At 39.3% G+C, this 20,385-nt stretch overlaps 1 protein-coding gene across 1 annotated transcript in view; it reads left to right on the plus strand.

The window, feature by feature from the left end:
• Window positions 1-20,385, plus strand: part of LOC144772039 (retinal guanylyl cyclase 2-like) — a 590,168-nt gene that overhangs the window by 456,235 nt on the left and 113,548 nt on the right. Inside the window, exon 14 of the mRNA XM_078656243.1 lies at window positions 2,089-2,263. Within this exon, the coding sequence (XP_078512369.1) occupies window positions 2,089-2,263 (175 nt within the window). The remainder of the gene's footprint in view (window positions 1-2,088; window positions 2,264-20,385) is intronic.

Below are 20,385 nucleotides of genomic sequence, written 5' to 3' on the forward strand. Positions count from 1 at the left end.
GCATGTTGTTTGCTCTAAGGATTGATCCCTTTTACAAACACCCATTTTGGCTACTGGACTGCCAGGAAGAGAGAAAGGCCCTACCTTGTCCTAAATACAAGCATCCAAGATAGCAAATTTAGCCCAGCATCACATTGTGCCTGCAACATGGGGAGTAACAAATGCAAATAGAACAATTGATGGACAGAATGTTGAACAATGTCAAACATTCACCCTAGTACAGAGATCTGGGCCTAAATCTATTGTTTTTTGCTCCCCATGTCATTCCAGTTTGAACCCAGCCATTTGCAAATCAATCTTGACCCTGTTCCCATGGGAACAGTCCAGCCCGAACTGCCAAGCCAGGTCCTCCCTGGACGGGAAGCAAGCATCATGGGTTTCACCCCTCATCAGCCAGGCTAGCTTGACTTCAGTGGCATGGTGAGCATAGGACCCACATCTGGGCATATCCATTCCTTTCTGGACCTGAAAGCAAGGGAGTAAGCAGGGGTAAGAGGTCCAACTGGAGGCCAGTCTGCAAGTCTCCAGTTTCTTGAGGGACCTGGCTGTTCAGAATCTTTGCAGTAAATAGTCCATGAATAACTCACTGTCAGCAGCCGCAAACCACAGCAAATGTCCGACACCGACAAGCAATGGAGAGCTACAGTCTGGTAGAGAGAATCAACTTGCAATCATATTCACAGCTAGCAACCATATGCGTATTCACAAAGAGCTCTATTTATGTCTGCCTAACTTATATTCGTCATATTTATATCTCAATTATCTCAATTAAATCTGATATATTTCGGCACAGTATTGAAGTTAGATTAGCGTTTCTATTAACATTTGTAACCAAAGTGGTGCAGTAAAAGAGAAGGTGTTTGATCTCACTTGCTCTTGTCTTTCTTCCCTGTGGTAGGAAGATGCAGCACAAGTAAAACTGTATCTCCTGACCCCACACTAGAACTGAACCATTCTCTCCTGGTTGCTTATACAATCTACACCAGCCTTTGCAAGAGCAGGTACAACTGCAAAGGACGCCTGGAGGAGAATGGGGATGGACATGATGAACGCTTGCTGTTGGTCTTCGACAAAATATTTTTATTCAGAGGCTCCCTTATGAAAACCTGAAATGACCTGTCCAGAAAGCCAAACCTGGATGCCTAGGGAGTGAAGTTAAGTGGGATGCCAAACTTCAGAATTTTTTAAATAAAAAGTACATGGGTTTCTTAGGATTCAAGCTAATGACATCTAGTCAAGGTCCGCCCTCATAAAAAGAAATATTTACAACAAGGGGTGGTGATGGACAGAGTCTCTGAATTAAGCAGAATACTCTCACCCAGTCAAGAGATCAGGGCTAGATCCAACACCGTTTTTTAGCTCATTGCACCATCCCAGTTTCAGAACCTGGCTGTATGCAAATTAGTCTGTCCCTGGCCCAGTGCATCATGGGAACAGGGCAGACCAGACTACAAAAGCCAATTCTTACACTGGGAAGGAAACAAGCTTCCGGGGGCCAAGAAAAGCATGGCCGGGAATAAGCTTGGTAACATTTACTTCACCATTTACAATATTTTTACATATCTAGTGGCCTGGGAGCAGAGCCTGTCAATAATCTCGCACCATGTATGAATTGCAGAGATTGGCTCAGCCAGCAGAAAGCTTAGGGCATTTGCATTTGGTGCTGCCATTTGTGTGCATTCCTACCTCAGTGAGAGTATAAACCGATTACATGAACTACACAGGAACAGTGAGAAATGTATCTTCCTGTATTAACTACTAGTGCTAATACTGGCTACCTGTCATCAGATGTTAACAGCTGTTAATTGCCCTTTTCCTTTTTTATGCTCCTTTGCATTTAACACTGGTCCAGATTAGTTGGCAGGAGAGACACAGTAGGTAATAGAGGGTGTTAATTAACTGCTGCTACCATAAGACACAGACAATATCTCTAAGAGGCAGGTGTTGTTTATTGTTTTGATATTACATTTTAATGAAAGTCCAGGTAACATAAAAATATTATTTGTAGTTTGATTTTAAACCAAAAACTGTAGCTATTTGTGAAATAATGTAATTTGCTAATTTGCTTACCCTATCTTCCTTTTCCAGGTGGAAACTATTGGTGATGCCTATATGGTAGCATCAGGCCTTCCAAAACGAAACGGAAATAAACATGCTGCTGAAATAGCAAATATGTCTCTTGATATCCTCTGCTCTGTGGGATCCTTTCAGATGAGACACATGCCAGATGTGCCCGTCAGGATACGAATAGGTTTGCACTCAGGTACATAAGTATTTGTTGTGTTGATCTGATTACTTAGATGTGGGATAGACAAGCTCATTCACCACCCCTACACACCACAATATTTTCTTCTTGAGAAAACATACACAAATCTCAGCCATGGTAGACAGCAAACAAGAACTCTCAAACACGAGACACTTGAGTAACCTAGAAAAAACATTGTTGTGAAACTATAATCAGGAGAAAAAAATCTGGCAATCCATTTAGGATGAATTGAATGGACTCCGCTGTACTCAATCAAAATAACTCTTTTAACGTAATTTCAGGCCAACATTACGAGTGGCCTAGAAAATAGGTGGGATGTACCTTTACCCTAGAGTTAACAATACCAGGGGAACAAGTAACTCCAGAGGTGGTGAAAATCTGGCCAATTAGGAGGTATCCATTAGGAGTTGATCTGGAAGGGTCTGTTAAGAATTAAGAATTATTTGCTGAATCAGTAATTCTGGGTAAGATTTCGCAGCAATTCTTCATTTTTTGTTGCACCTTCACGCATAGATTTCAGCTGCTTTCAGAGGCCGAATTTCCCATGCGAAAGCAAAAAACTTATAATTCCGATGAAGCTCAGATCTGCTGTTACCAGCCCCACGAAGGGAGACCTGGTAATGGGGACATCAATATAGTGCTTTAAAGAGACTAGCAATACATTTAACTAATAACCCGTTTAGACCCCATCTAAGGTATGCGAAATACTGTAGTGATCAACAAGAAATGTAGCAGAAAAGACTTAACTTATGCTAACACAGAAAAGGCTGGCTAACAATTGATTTCAGAATCAGTCACTTCGAGGAAATACTAATGGAATGCAAGGTGTTGGTTTTCAAGCAGGAGGACAGGCTGCTCACAGAGGAGTTATGTTTCGCAGGGTAGAGATGGAGGCATTCCGATTAATTTGAATTCTGGTATAAACATTGCAACATTGAAGAAGTCTACAGCTTGTTATTTCTGTTATAAGATTGGGCATTGGAAGAGGGAGTGTAGGCAGAATCCGAATTGTATGAGTGGTTATGGGCAAATGCAGGGAGTAAATCACAGCAATCTCAGGCAGAAGGCATCTACTCTCACAAGATGACCTGACACTAGGAAACTCTATTAAAACGCCAGCTCAAAACCATATCACCTTCCCCAAAGAAGTGAAAACCCATTTTTTGCAAAATCACACAGGGATTGGAATTTACAAATAATTCTTAGAGTGGGTCTAAATTCCAATCCCTGCTCAGAACCCTGTTAGTGCACGGTTTGGAATTATAATTTGTGCAGCAAACACTGCATTGCCTACTATTTACGGGGTAAACATACCATGTACATTCTGATATGTTCCATTTTATGTATGCTCCACACAAATCATGCATGTAATTTTTAATTTTTCTTCGGAATTCTTTTAACAGGAGGTACTTACTGCACTGTTAAATGTTTCACCATTATGGTATTTACTGGCTGCATTATATACCCCACCCCTGCCCCGGCCCACTTGTAATTTGGGACCTTAGTTAAGTGTTATTTTAACCTTGAGGGTGCACAGTGCAATTACTCAGCTAAAGTGGTACTTAAACTGTTTTTACAAGAATTCAAATTATTAAATGATGCAATAACCAGCATAATTTATCACAAACAAAAATGTATTTTTTTATTTTAACAAAGGTTTTTTGGGGCTTGAACCTAACCACTGTACACATCACTTTCACCAAAACTTTGGGGAAGTGCAGGATGCTACACCTCACACTTCACACATTTTCTCTTCCTCACTTTATGGTTTTGTAGAATGGAGAAATACATTTATATTTATATTTTCTAGAATACTGGATCCACTTTGATTATCCTTATCCTCATGTGAAGCTGATCATTTGTTATTGTTTCTCTTGTAGTCATTGTCTTGTCCCAACTTCTACTTGAGTTTGTGAAACAGTTAACACTCTTTATGTAAAAATAAATACAAGTAACAATTATACTAGTAAAAGGGCTTTAAAGGGGTAATTTCTTAAGCAGAGCCAACCTCATTCTGCATTGATTTTCAGCATTAAGCCTCTTGTAGGTGGTATACACCCCTTCTGTATCATCCACCCTTTATATACTAAAGCTGTATTGTTTTAGGCACGATTATCAGTGAGGTAAATGCTGACTGCTTATATATCATGGGTTTGAGTACCAGTACTGGGTACGCATATTTAGCATCGCTTTTACAATTGGTAAATTGATTGTCAATAAATTGTTTAATTGCAACACCACTTGAATACAACAGGCGTGATTCACAAAAGGTAACTCTTGAGTAAGATTACAACTTTGTGATATTCATGTTTTCACAAATAAAAACAACAGTAGTAAGTCCAGTACTACACATGGTCAACCATATATATGGCAGCTCCCTCCCATAAATAATTATTGAGATAGGGGCCTAAAATATAACGCTATAGGAAATAATGCTAAATTAAATTACAATATTTAAGCGAGTTAAAATAATAAATTGATGTAAATGAATGCTAAACAATATATAAAAACAATACATATATATTGTTTAATTACAAAATATTTTAATAACCTATTTTGAATTTAAACAATAATGTAACAATAAACTGTGTTAAAACAATATTTTAATCATTTTCAATTGATTATATATATCATTTTTAATAGCCATGAATGCACATTAAAAATGTTTTCTTTAGGTCGGATTTTTATTTAAATGTAAACTTCAGAATAAATAAGAATTACATTTTATATATTCTAAGCCTGAGTCGAGTTCGCTGAGTTTTACTCCGCAGAGCTCTGCGTAGTGCCAGAAAACTCTGCGTGCTCCGCGGAGTTCCGCCAGTGGCAGAGTCTGTTAAGTCGCACTACTCGCACTGATTTTTAGTGCCTGGAGTTTGTCCTGTTCTTTAAAAATCAGTGGGAATGGCACTACACCTCCGCCAGAGGACGCTGCTGCTTTCTGCCACCTCGAGTAGACATTCTACTCGAGTTGCAGCTTCATCAAAGCGAAATTGCAGATTTCTCAACCTGAGTGGTCCCGACCGCCTGCGATGACAAATCACACTGGGAGGAGGTCAAGAGCGTGATTTGTTTTCACATGCGCTCACCAACTTACCGATGGCAAGCCGCGAAAGAGAGAAAACTCCGCTCTGCGTCACTTCGCAAAGTTTTTCGGAACTCCTCAAACCATGCGGAGCGCAGAGTGGGCAAAACACCACGAACTCCGCTGACGTAGCCGAATTCTTCGCCCACCTCTAATATATTCCCATTAATTAACATATTAATTCGAAATAATTTAATGGTGCACAAGCAATTTTTCATTTTGTTCTACATTTAAAATAAAGTTACATTTAATTCAAAAATAAATATTACAAATATGTTTATAATTAATATTAAAAATGTAGAACAACATTAAATATGAAAAGAGATTGTGCACTCTTTATAAATATTCAGTGTTCTAAAACCTTGACATTTGACAAGTCATCAACCACTATGTATCAAACAAAATTGTCCAAAGAGTGTGGTGCTTACATCTATACTGCAGTTTTCCACTATTTGGGTAATTTACAGTACAATTGTGTAAATCTCTTTATTTTTCTAATACTAGCCATACCAGAAAACGAAATTATAAGCCTTTCTCTCTTTGGGTTCAATAGTAGACTGTGCACCACATCTTAATATGGCCTGCCACGTGACCTGCAACAAAACTGTTACAATTTGTTGCAGACGTGTACATTCTAATTTCCTTTAAGGGCAATAGCATAAACCTGATTCTCAGAAATCCCAATCTTGGTACAGTTACAATGATGTAGTGAGGTTCAAGTGCAAGTTAGGTGACTCGAATATTGTGTTTTAAATATTGTGCTACCAAATTGTTTCACAGGAATATCAACTCCCAAAAAATAGTGAAAGTAAGAATATATACAGGAGCGTCATCAACGCCCCACTTTAGCAGCGAGAGTAGGGTGTGGGTGTTCTAGGCAGTCCTGTTTAACATGAAACATGTATGTTTTTGTTTATGGCTACTTTGACTTTGATTGGAGTCACTGGGTCTGATCTTAGGTTTGGCAGACAGTATTCTATCCATTTGGGAGGAGGAGGACATTATGTCCTCCACCCTGGTTGACTACTGCCTGCCAAATTTAGAGATCATCACCTGCCCAGTTATGAGCTCTGTAGCTTGACAGGAACTGTCATCATTTATTTCTTTATTAATTTCCTTAATACATTTATATAGTACTCTTTCCACCAGATAGGCATCAAGGCACTTTACAGAGAAAAAAGAGAGATACATATTTAACATAATAGTGCAACGGGTCATATGTTGCTTTAACAGGTGTTATGAAGAGACAAAACACATAGTAGCATAGAGATGCAGCTGGGGTATGGGAAGGGGAAGGGGAGGCAAGAGGAGAAATTGAGGTGGGGAAGCAGGTGGAATAGAAATTGGTTAGAGATGGGGACAGGGAAACGAGGGAAAATGAAAATGTGAAACCTACTGTTAAGTATCAAATAACTAAGAACTTGCCTATAGCTCCATCTCAGTGAATTAATCACTATTTCCAGGGTCATATGAAGGATTATGAACAGTTCCTGTAATATAGGGGGAGCCATGCCAGGTATTTGGGTAGTCATGCAGCTTGGACCTTCAAGGTAGACTTAAGAAAATACTTTATTGCATGATTAATTAAATACTTTGCAACATAGGCAAATAGCATCAAGTCCAAATTTACATATTTTGTAAAAAGTTGCCTCTTTGTAAAATACATATTTAAAACAATATAGGTTAAAAATCATTGGGACATAAAAAAGTGGCAAGATTTACATATCACTAACACAGTGGTACTATTATGTAAAGTGCCTTCATGAGTAAAATAAAATAAGTCGGGGAGTTCACGTTGTTGCACTGATAAAAGAGTAAGACAGGTTTAAGTAAAGAGGTTTGTGAACTTTACTAGACACCTGCACTTCCTGACCAAATAATGTAAGCTGGGGCATGTCTAATAGTCTCAAGTGGGAAGAGAGGATTCCCTAGGGGGGTGTAATCAAGGGCAGAGGTTAACAGGGCCTGGTAATAGCCTATTCATTTCTCAGTCCTACACCTACGTGATCCTGGGCCTGTATCTTTCTTGAGAAACGGTGAATGAATTTGACCAAAGCACAGTTTAACATGATATTAGATGGGTCAAAACAAGCCAGCACTGCTTCCCTGCACAATCTTATATGTTTAGCAATCCAACCCCTTTGTAATAAAGCCCTCCTTTCCTCTAGAAGGGTGGTGCACAGGCAGAATACATGTATTATGTCCTCTTTTTGCTGACTGCAGAGCCTCCGGCACTTTCCCTGTTCCTTGCCTCTTTTCCAAGCTGGGAGATGACATGGGATAGGGATTACCCCCATCCTCAGCTACATGAACTGTGACTTTGTCTTTTCATTATAGGGGTTATTTAAGTAGCACTGAGGTTTCAGATATTTCTATAGTACATAGGGTCACCCAGCCATGTTTCCATGCAGAGAGGCTGGCCTTATCTTCTATTAAAGAAAGCCGTTTTGTGCTGATTTTTGCCATCCTTTTAAATTCCTGGTGACTGGTAGGTAGGTCCCAAGTAGTCACCAAGCCAAGTGTGTTGAGGGCTTGGGTCAAGTAGTGGTTTTCCACCGACCTGTTTTGTGGTGAGTTCTGTCCATAAATGGTGGGCCAGGGCACCTTTCTTTGAGGCCCTGAGCTTGTGGCAGCTTATTGCAAAGACCATCAACATGGGGCTATCCTTTTAGCCCCAAAACCAGTAGCACAGCCTGCGTCGCATTTGCAAATATTCCTCCTTTCTTCCTCATTTTACTCTTTTTCAAATTTAATAAATTTTTCGTCTTTTTCATTTTCACCATAGTCATTCGTCATTCGAATCCACATGCCAGTTTTTGCAATTTCCTGGGTTTCTCATGCTTAAGCGGGTCATCCGAACCTCTTCAAAAACACGTACAAAGGCGAAATTCATCAGAAGCAGTTTATTAATACCCAATGCATTTCGGGCCCCTGGGGGCTCTTCGTCAGGGGATAACTGAAAATAACAACGAAACATGTCCGTTCTAATTAATTAAACACCATTGCTTGTGCAATTTTCCAACTGACTTAATTGCGCACTCTCCACCAAACCCTTCCTTAAGGGTTAATTAATTAGAACGGACAGGTTCAGAACAGAGTACATCTGTGCAGATAGCTGAGGGTGTAATATTAAGCGAGCATAATGTGTAGCACTAGCAGATTTTTATGAAACGAATTGTACAAACAGTAGAGGTGTCTAAAAACATGTTTCGTTGTTATTTTCAGTTATCCCCTGACGAAGAGCCCCCAGGGGCCCGAAATGCATTGGGTATTAATAAACTGCTTCTGATGAATTTCGCCTTTGTACGTGTTTTTGAAGAGGTTCGGATGACCCGCTTAAGCATGAGAAACCCAGGAAATTGCAAAAACTGGCATGTGGATTCGAATGACGAATGACTATGGTGAAAATGAAAAAGACGAAAAATTTATTAAATTTGAAAAAGAGTAAAATGAGGAAGAAAGGAGGAATATTTGCAAATGCGACGCAGGCTGTGCTACTGGTTTTGGGGCTAAAAGGATAGCCCCATGTTGATGGTGTTTAATTTTAACGTGTGTTTGGGCTAGGCACGTCACCAGTGTGCACGCAAAAGAAGGACATGGACTTCTAAGATGTGATGAACAAAAGTTTAAAAATAGGTGTGCAACCCAATTCAATGTGATAAGCTTATTGCAAAGGCCACCTTACGAGCCAGCGCCTGTCTGCATATTCCAAATTCCAGTCTTATTTGAGCGGGCAATGTGTGGGAGGGAAGCTGGAAAACTGTTCTCTAGATTTTAGGGAGCGTTTTGTCGAGGGCACACTCGCCCATCCTTTAAGTGCCTCGCTCCCATATGTTAAGGTCGGAAGAACCTTTGCCTGAGCTACTTGGAGGGTAGGCGCGAGTGTGGGGCCTTTTAGTTTTGTATATGCAGATCTAAGAGCGAACGATAATGCAGTGCTTTTCTTTTTTATTTCGATCATCTGGCATTTATGGTGGCAAAGAGTTTCAACATGCTAAGCCCCTGGTTTGACTTTTGTGCTGTAATCTCACAAGAAGAAAATAAGACAGAATGCTCTAATATTCATGCTGCAGCATCCAAAGATACCCAAAAAAACGCTGATAATTCTTTTGTGGATTCTGCTGTAGTCTGTACACCCTGACAGAAATGACTTTGGATATTGTAAAGTGCTTCACTGAAATGATTGATTGTAAAAGAGGCACAGTATTGCCCAAATGAGGTGTATCATGACTCTCTCACAATACATATTAAGGGATTTAAAATGGTCATATTATTTTTCCTCTTTAAAACTGTTGTGGTAATGCTCAATCGCCATTTCACGCTTGCTTAAGGGGCCCTTAGATCGTTTTCACAGAAACTGCTACCAGAAGGACCCTATAGGTGATCAAATTTCTATGCTCTGATGTGGAGCAGCAGAATCAATGTTATCCTCTAATCCTGCTTTCGTTGAACTTGTTCAACTGCATAAACCATCCAATATAACCACAGAGCCACCAAAGTCTGGATTGGGCAGTGCTGAACTGACAGTGAGCGACATGGGCCTTTATCATGATATGTGCCAGTTGGGAAGTAAGGACAGTATGGGGACACAAGAAAGAGTGGCACTGAGTGGTCAAAAGAAACCCAACACCCCATTCAAGCCAAATTCGAAGTACATCCCCCTGGCGGCTCGTGATGGGCTCGATGCATTCAGTGAGGCAGTGGTGAAGAAAACAAAAAAGTTGGCCCGCGCAAACAATGAAAAGGAGAAAAATATACAAGCCAAGAGAGGAAATTGAACCAATTGGTGAAAAAACTACGGGATGCAGAATTGGTAATCCGCAACTCAGATAAAGGCGGGAATATCGTCCTATGGCCAATTAAAAGTTATCTCCAGGAAGCATACAGCCAGTTGGATGATATCAATTGTTACAAAAGAAGTAATCCGCAAAAATACAGAATGATGCAGGAAAACTTGTATAAAAACTTGGTAGCCTGGAAGGGAATAGGGATGTTGAGTGGAGATGAATTTAAGTACATCAAAAAGGATCACCCACTAACCCCTTACATATACTTCATACCAAAGGTCCATAAAAATCTTACCGAACCGCCAGGAAGACCAATAATTGCGGCATGCGGAGGGCCTTTGGAAAATCTATCAAAGTACAAAGATTATTTTTTACAGGCACACATGAAATCTTTGAACTCATATGTCCAGGATAAAAGTGATTTCCTGCGGAAGTTAGACGAGATAGAGTGGAAATCAGACTTTCTTTTAGTGACATTGGATGTAAGTTCCTTGTATACCTGTATCAAACACAGGGATGGCCTGCGAGCATGCGAATATTATTTAAGCAGAAGGCCAATGGAACTGACTAACCACACGAAAATGCTTCTGAAAATGTTAACATTCTGTTTAGAGAATAATTACTTTATGTTCAATGGCCAATTTTTTCAACAGGTCCAGGGTGTAGCCATGGGGGCCGATTTCTCCCCGAGCTATGCTTGCCTCTTTATGGGGTGGTGGGAGGAACTGGTCCTCAGGCGTAAATACATGCACTATTGTACATCCAATATAGTCCTTTGGCTTCGTTTTATTGATGATCTTTTTATCGTTGGGCATGGATCTGAAGACAGTGTTTTAAATTTTATACAGGAAATAAATGTGAATGATCTTAACTTGAGTTTTACTTCTAGTATTAGCAAGGAATCGGTGACATTCTTAGATGTGCAGGTTTTTTTATCCAACAATGTTCTTAGTACTACCCTTTTTAGAAAACTGACGGCAGGAAACACTCTATTACATGCTACGAGTGCCCATCCACAACACTTGATCAAATCAATACCATACGGGGAAATGCTTCGCATCCACCGTATTTGTAGTAGTGATAATGACATGATCAAGAAGCAACAGGAGAGTTTTTCTAGATTTGTGGATAGAGGATACAGCACTAGAACAGTAGAAACCGCCATCAGAAAATCACGACAAAAAGCTAGAAGTGATCTCCTCAAATACACCCCGAAGGAGAATGGAATCCAGAATGTAGATACCAACCCGGTCCGGTTAGTACTGACTTATTCCAAACAAGAAAGGGAGTTAAGGAGTATAGTCAGACACAACTGGCACTTTATACAGGATGCCCCCATTATTGGAGATTTGATGCCCGCCAATCCATCGATAACTTATCGCAAAGGTATGAGCTTGGGCACAATTCTAACCAAGAAAAGCCAGGAATGTCTTGGAAAAGAACCCTGGCGACCTACCAGTAGGGGATTCTATAAATGTTTGACATGTAAAGCATGCCAACATGGTGTGAACACTAAAAAATACACCACGGTCGTCCCAAAGATGACCCGGGAAATTGAGCAACACCTTAGGTGTAAAACAGAATACTGTATATATATTTTGGAATGCGAATGTAATCTGAAATATGTTGGCAGCACGAAACTGCAGGTTCATAAAAGAATCCTGCAGCATTTGCGTGCTATAACTAATAAAGATCAGAGTTATCCGGTTGCGAGGCACTTTGAGGAATGCCACAATAGTAAACCTCAAGGTCTAAAATACTATACAATTGAGTCTATTCCAGTGACAAAAAGAGGAGGGGATAGGGAGGCCAGCATGTGAAGAACTGAAACCAACTACATCCTGGAATTCGATTCCAAATGGCCTGGAGGTCTGAACACCACAGAAGACCTCCACACATATTTATAAACAAGTAAAACAATCTTCAATATTTGAGGCCTCTAAGGGGTAAGGATAGGAAGAGTAGGCATATATCATTCGACATTGTGGTAAGGACAAACATGAGAACTGGGATATTGAACTGCTAGATTTGCACAATTTTGTACTAAAAAATATTTATTTCTTTTTAAACTATTAGAGTTTCTTAGAAACTGTACAAGTGCAATAAATTCACCTTTGATGACTTATGATTGATCTTAGCCGGCTTCTAGATATCAGGGTAGATTTTACCCATATGTTTTTTAGATAGTTGGTTTTAATCATGTCACCGATATCCTCCTTATAATGAGGTTTGTTCTTATAATGTGGCTTTAATTCATATATCTTATACCTCACCATCAATTATGGTTTTGTGTAGATGAATTGAATTTGATATATAGCCAATCACATTAAATACTGTACAAATTTATTTACTTAAAACTATCCCTCGATAATTATCATCATATATATGAACTGTCTTTTCCTCCCCGAAACATCCATTGTAACATTGGACAATGAACTGAATTAGTATAACTATAATTGAAATTTATTTGTGTGTTCTATCATTCCTTATAAGCATGAGTCACTTTAATTGTATTGCACTATTGCACTAGGCCACTTTAGTATTATCATTGAAGGGGATCCTTCCTTGAACGTTAAATGTCGTATGATTATTTGTAAGATACATTATGCATTTTATGTGTCTATTTAAAAACATTAATACTACTGGGTAAGAACTGTCTTTAGTGCCAAGTGACCCAAACTTTGCTTTCATGATTTCTAGTGCAGTTCTATTACAAAGTACAAATATAATAGAAAAAAAGTATAATTTTATAAGTTTTCTTTAGTAAAAATGTATAATTTAGGCACGTTATGGTGAGCACGTGTTTTTCTATATTTTTTTTTAATTTAAGGCACATGTCAAATGGATTTAGTTTAAATGGATTATGTTATGGAACATGGAATAAGCATTCATGCTGATAGTATAAGTGCAATTCAAACAGTATATTGCTGTATTCCATAACACAACAAATTCACAATGGAAGTGACCTATTAACTGTCTTTTGAGTAATTAAGTTTTCGTATTCATACGGATAGAAAATGAGACAGTGAAATTTGATTTTACTAACGGTATTTATACTGTGAGTATTTCTTCTATGTACATCTAGACATGTGATGCACTTGCACTTTAAAATGGGCTGAGCATATTGCATTGTCATGTGACCAAGGCCGCAGGGACGGTCGAAACGTGTCATGACTAGCTGTTTGTTGGGTGAATAAATTGTATGCTGCAACAAGTTGGTCCATGCCTTGTATTTCACCTGAAAGGTGGAGCGCTGCGTGGTATTGCAGATATATATATATATATATATATATATATATATATATATATATATCAACGAAATCGCCACACTGCAAGCTGGCGCTACCGATAATCCAAATGACGAGGAGTAGACCCTTCAATTGCTGGTGCAGAAGTGCTTTTTATTAAATTCGTGCCGGCGCGTCCGCCATGACGCGTTTCGCCTCAGGAAGAGGCTTGATCACATGACAAACTGCAAGCCAGTAGGCAGACTTTTTAAAGTGACAATGCATGGTAACAAATTGTAAACATGGAAGAAACACTGTGCAAAATTGCGTCGATGGAACCAATAAATAAATAAAGAAATATTGTACCAAATTTAAAACAGCCTGTATATATAGCAGCAAACCTATAAAATGATGACAATTTAATATATTATATTAAAAATAACAACCATTTTTTTTGTTCTGTTTTAGTTTGCATTGTAATGAATCACAAATGGCAGCGTGTGTAGAAAATTCATAGAAGCCATAGTGGCTGGCCTCAAAAATAAGAGAATATTCAAGTCTGCCCATACGCTATTTTGTGTAGGGCCAAACTAACATGCCATAGTCACACTGTCTCTTGGAAGAAGGCTGCTTGCACAATGTAAAACCCTGTATTAAGTAACATCTCCATTACCAAAAGCCATCTTCACCTAAGTTGACTCCAGAAGTATAAAGCCCAAGTGAGCCATCCAATAAATATATGTCTGCCCAATGGGTTAAAGTGCCAGTAGTGATGTGCAAAGTGCACAAAATAAGTGAAAAAGTGCAGGACAAACAGATCATTAAAAACCAATTTTACATGAATTATTTGATGCCCTTCAGCCACATATTTATATTAAAACTAGCTAAAACCATGCAGTTAATACATCTGTCCGTACAGGCTGAGCAATCCTTGAGAATCCTAGATGCAGGTATAGAGATCTTCCCTGTCATTCAATCCATTAGGATTCTGTGTGTTCAGCTCCAGTATATATCTAGTCTCAGGGAGACGAAGTTTAGCCTCTCGGTCCCCTCCTCTTCTTGATACTACTACTGTATCGATGACATAATACTGGAGCTGATCAGGACTGCCTGAGTGTTTGACTTCAAAATGCCTGGAAACCGGGTAGGTCTGGTCATGTCCCACAAGTGCCCGTATGTGCTGGAGTATCCGCTTGTGGGCGGGCAGTCAGGTGCTGCCAACATACCTCAACCCACACGGACACTCCAACACATACACAGCATAATCTGTCCTACATGTTAACCTTTTAGTGATGGCAACAGGTTCCTGCCGAAAGGGACTGCTGTAATGTGTCCTATTGCTTCCATATCGACAGGCCTTACACTGGGGGCATGTTTTAAAACCCTTGCTTAAAGACAACCAGGTGGTGGACAGTTGAGGCTCCAGGGTGTTTCTTACTAAAGCCTTAGCCATGGAGGGCGATCTGCGAAAAGTAAGTAGTGGTTTATTTGTCACCTTTTGTCCAATAATTGGATCACTTTGGACAAGGTTCCAATTTTTGTACAGAATCTTTCTCAATTCCCCATGCTGGCGATTATAAGTCAATATAATACGCAAGGGTACCTCAGGGACCTTGTCTTCAGCTAGATCAACCCTTGCCTTAGCCCTTTCCTTTGGAACCATGGCCTCCTGTCTTGTAATAGACTGAGTACGTTGAATTGCTTTAAGTAGGCTAGTATTGGAATAACCTCTGGCTAAAAAGCGTAGCCTACTTGCCTCTTGCGCGGCCGCGCACTCTGCGTTAGTGCTGCAAATTCTTCTGATCCGAAGCATCTCCCCAAAGGGGATGCTCTGGATCAGATGTGCCGGATGGTGGCTTCTGGCATGCAATTCTGTGTTGCCAGCACAGGGTTTCCTGTATAAACTGGTTGCAAGTTGTCATTCTCAACATATACCTCTACATCTAAAAAACATAGTGACCTGGGACTGATATTGGAGGTAAAATTCAGATTAATGCTGTTCCTATTGATTACCTCTACAAAAGCCATGGCACTCGCTGGAGTGCCCCTCCAAACAAGGAACAAATCGTCAATATACCGCAGGTACAGCAAAATATTGTTAGTAGCAATTTCCTGGTGTGTGTGTATACATATATATATATATATATATATATATATATATATATATATACATATATATATTTCCACTCAAAGAAGATATACTCCAGCACTCCGCTTGTTAGAATAAATGATGTTTATTCAGCACTGTAAAGCCTACGCGTTTCGAACCAGAATGGTTCCTTGTCACGGCAGTTTTTCACAGTTGTCCTACTTTGCTTTCCATTATTTATAGTGTGCAATCATTCTTAGTGCATTGTGGGATATGTGGTTTCAGGCAGATTAAAGTGGTATCTTTAACGAACATAGTTATAATTTCATTTCTTAAATGCAGCATTACAAAAGGACATTTCCATTTTTCTCATGTCTGCATTACTATGCAAACATTGAAGCATATACACTACAAAGCTGGTTTCACAGGTTATGTGTTCTCTCACTGTAAATATTTTGCCTCCAGGTTCTTTTACAGTCTTAGGGGCCGATTAGGATGGCGGACGGACTTGCGTCCGTCCGCCACCCCTGAGTAGGAGGGACCGTCCGCATGGGCAGCGGCGGTCCCTCCATGGCAATTAGGATGTGACCGCCACCCTGGCGGTCACATCCTGGATATTTAACATTGCGGCGGGTGCTGCTTCAAGCAGCACCCGCCGCAATGTTAAAAGTGCATGTTTTACATTTACATGCACAAAGCGGCAGGCACCGCGCGGTGCCTGCCGCTTTGTGCATGTAAATACTGGGGGGTACCATAGGTACCCCCCATGTGCACCCCCCACCCACCTACACCCTGGGGGCCCGCAACGGGCCCCCAAAATCAAAAGTACACATGCTTTTCCACGGCGGAAAAACCGCCGCGGAAAAGCATGTTTACTAATGCATCCTAATTTGGCTGGCGGTGTCTGATAGACACTGCCAGCCAAATGAGAGCTTTTCCGCCGCGGTTGTAATCCGACCGCGGCGGAAATGCAGCGGACAGAAACCAAGACCCACCAGCCATCGTTATGCGGCGGTGGGTCTTTGGTGACTCCGCAGAGGATTTTCCGCCTCCTCCGGGCCGGCGGTGGCTTCCGCCGGCCCGGAGGAGGCGGAAAATCCTCCATCCTAATCGGCTCCTAAGTGTTTTTTCCTATCTTGCAAGCCTTGCATGTGTTGCATTTCACAAAGCCCTTTTTCTGTTCTGTTAACCAATTGTGTGTTTTTTTGTTTACAAAATGGCTGTGTATTAGCTGATCAGAGAGGTTTGGTGCTCTCCTATAGGTTATTAGGGGTCGTTCTCCCACGTCTTTTCCTATGTCCGGATCTTTCTGGATCAGATGCCAGTACTTGCTCAGTATTTTTTGGATTCGGGACCAGGAGCGGGGTCCCGGTAAATATTTCCACTCAAAGAAGATATACTCCAGCACTCCGCTTGTTAGAATAAATGATGTTTATTCAGCACTGTAAAGCCTACGCGTTTCGAACCAGAATGGTTCCTTGTCACGGCAGTTTTTCACAGATGTCCTACTTTGCTTTCCATTATTTATAGTGTGCAATCATTCTTAGTGCATTGTGGGATATGTGGTTTCAGGCAGATTAAAGTGGTATCTTTAACGAACATAGTTATAATTTCATTTCTTAAATGCAGCATTACAAAAGGACCTTTCCATTTTTCTCATGTCTGCATTACTATGCAAACATTGAAGCATATACACTACAAAGCTGGTTTCACAGGTTATGTGTTCTCTCACTGTAATACACTATCAGTAACAAAGAGGTGGAATTCCTGGACACCAAAGTGTATGTTAGTAACAATCAAATACAGACAACAACACACCGAAAGAAAACAGCCACAAACAGTATACTGCATGGCCGCAGTTTTCATCCGGAAAAATTGAAAAAGAGCATTCCGTATGGAGAACTCCTTAGAATGAGGAGAAACTGTTCAGAAGATTTGGAAATGGAAAAGAATTTTGATGAAACCAAACTAAGATTCATTCAACGTGGATACAAATACCAAGACATCCAAACAGGAGAAGCGAAAGCCAGAAACAAAACTAGAGCTGAAACTCTACTACCTAAATCCGAGAAACCAAATGAAAATGAGACAAAAAATAAAACTGAACCACCTAGGATGATCATGACATACAGCAAAGAGAGCTACAAAATCCAAAAAATACTGAGCAAGTACTGGCATCTGATCCAGAAAGATCCGGACATAGGAAAAGACGTGGGAGAACGACCCCTAATAACCTATAGGAGAGCACCAAACCTCTCTGATCAGCTAATACACAGCCATTTTGTAAACAAAAAAACACACAATTGGTTAACGGAACAGAAAAAGGGTTTTGTGAAATGCAACACATGCAAGGCTTGCAAGATAGGAAAAAACACCAAGACTGTAAAAGAACCTGGAGGCAAAATATTTACAGTGAGAGAACACATAACCTGTGAAACCAGCTTTGTAGTGTATATGCTTCAATGTTTGCATAGTAATGCAGACATGAGAAAAATGGAAAGGTCCTTTTGTAATGCTGCATTTAAGAAATGAAATTATAACTATGTTCGTTAAAGATACCACTTTAATCTGCCTGAAACCACATATCCCACAATGCACTAAGAATGATTGCACACTATAAATAATGGAAAGCAAAGTAGGACATCTGTGAAAAACTGCCGTGACAAGGAACCATTCTGGTTCGAAACGCGTAGGCTTTACAGTGCTGAATAAACATCATTTATTCTAACAAGCGGAGTGCTGGAGTATATCTTCTTTGAGTGGAAATATTTACCGGGACCCCGCTCCTGGTCCCGACTCCAGCACCAACTTTAAAGTTGCTCCCTCTGCGACAGGGCGGTTTGTGTATATATATATATATATATATATATATATATATATATATATATATATATATATATATATATTATATATATAAAAATATTATTGTTAACAACCGTGGTAAAATATTTATCTATGGTATTTCTTTTCATCTTTAACCTCAGCAATGGAAATTTTGAGTGGTATAATTGCTTCTCTTTCTTTACTGCTTTTTTAAGTTTCTCTTTTACCATTTTGGATAACATTTGTGTTGAGTCAACTATAAGCCTAACAATCTGATGCAGAAACATTCATTTTCTGCTCCCAGAATCCTACTTCTCCACGCAGTTGTTTACTCTGGCTTTGCCTTTGTAACTTTACACAAGTCAACTACCACATGGCTTAGTTTATGGTTTATGGTATACAGATACCACATACGGAAATAATATCATACAAACCAGAGGGACATATTTTATTCGTAAATACACTAGCATAAAAAGCCTCCTCCTTTCCAGCCTCTCTGTGTGCTATATTTGTGCTTAAACAAGCCTGTGCTTGATCTCTGCTTAGGGCTGAGATAGTTGTGCAGCCTTATCTTGTAAATTAAAGATTGAATTCTCACACATCCTCCTATCATCATTAATTCTCTCCAGCATTGAGTGAGGATAGGAAGGTAAATCAGCTATGTTTTCTATATCTTGTGCACACTCAATATTCCAGGGTGATTCCGTTGTTGTTTCTTGAATTTAAAAAAAAAATAAAACATTTTAAATATTTTTATTGACAACACGAAAAGACAAAAGAAAAGGAGAGTCATTTTCACATATACAATGAATAAGAGAAAAATAATAAAACATAGACAATAACAAATCCATGACGTATAATTTTAACCAGATCATAAATAGACACCAAAAACTTTATATCCATCACTTTCATTGGGCCTTAGCATTCTGTACACCAAAAAAAATAAGTTCTAAGTTTAAGTTCAAAGAAAAATTCGCCAAATTTTATCCAACTTCATCATTGATCGAACTCCCCTTATTTTAGCTAGTGAGGACTCCATGATATAAATTTCATTAACCAATGACCACCATTCCATAATATGTGGTGGCTTCGAAAGTATCCATGCCCTAGCAATAACCAATCTAGCACATGCAAATAAAATAGTTAGTAAATCTTTATGTAGACAATTTAACGATTGTATGCCCAGTAATACCGTCGTTACTGAGAAAGAAGAAAAAATCACTTGTTTTTGATTTAGAATATTTTCAAGTCCAGTCCAAAACTCAGATAGTGTTGGGCATAAAAGAAGCATATGCTCAAGATCTGCTGCTACCAGACCACATTTAGGACACTTAGTGCGATCACTTGGTGGATTATTTTGGGACCATTTTGAAATTCTTTGCGGAGTGTAGTATAAGAAACATGCTGTTTTATATAATTGAAGCCTTAAGCTAGAGGATTGTACTACACTATTAATACTACAAAGTGAAGTGGAAATCTTATTAGCAGTTATGTTAACATCCAATCTTGTGGTCAATTTCACAGCAAGCTTCGGGCAATCATCCGCTTTATAATAATTAAGGCATTTGTAGCCTTCACTAATTAGAGATTTCGTTTTTTCCGAATAAAGACAAGACCAGATCTCAGAGTCAATTACTTCTCTCAAATTCATTTTGTGTATAAAAAAATCGCGAATTTGCATATATTTAAACCGCATATATTCAGGCAGTTTATAAAGAAGTTTAAGTGTCGCATAATCTAGAAAACCCGCCGTACCGTAGAAATCTCCTAAAGTGTTTATACCAAAATTAGCCCATGTCCTTCCTGCTCTATCACTGAAAATTCCGGGTGGTCCCGGATTGTCCCACAATGATAACTTTGAATGGAAAAAAGAAGTCTCACCAATGATCAATATTGTTTTCCATATTCTAACCGTCTCCCTAGCAGTCTTAAACTTGACCCTTTTAAAGTAATAAGGGTAATTTACTCTTGCTAAAAACTGATTAAAGTCAGTTCCCAACATAAATTGATGAAAATAAAATTGATTATTAGAATTAAGAAGACTACGGAGACGACCAAAGAAAGTGGCAAAAAAATATAGTCTACAATCTGGGAAATTAAGCCCACCTTTA

The sequence above is a fragment of the Lissotriton helveticus genome, chromosome 8 (genome assembly GCF_964261635.1).
Source record: "Lissotriton helveticus chromosome 8, aLisHel1.1, whole genome shotgun sequence".
Classification (NCBI taxonomy): domain Eukaryota; kingdom Metazoa; phylum Chordata; class Amphibia; order Caudata; family Salamandridae; genus Lissotriton; species Lissotriton helveticus.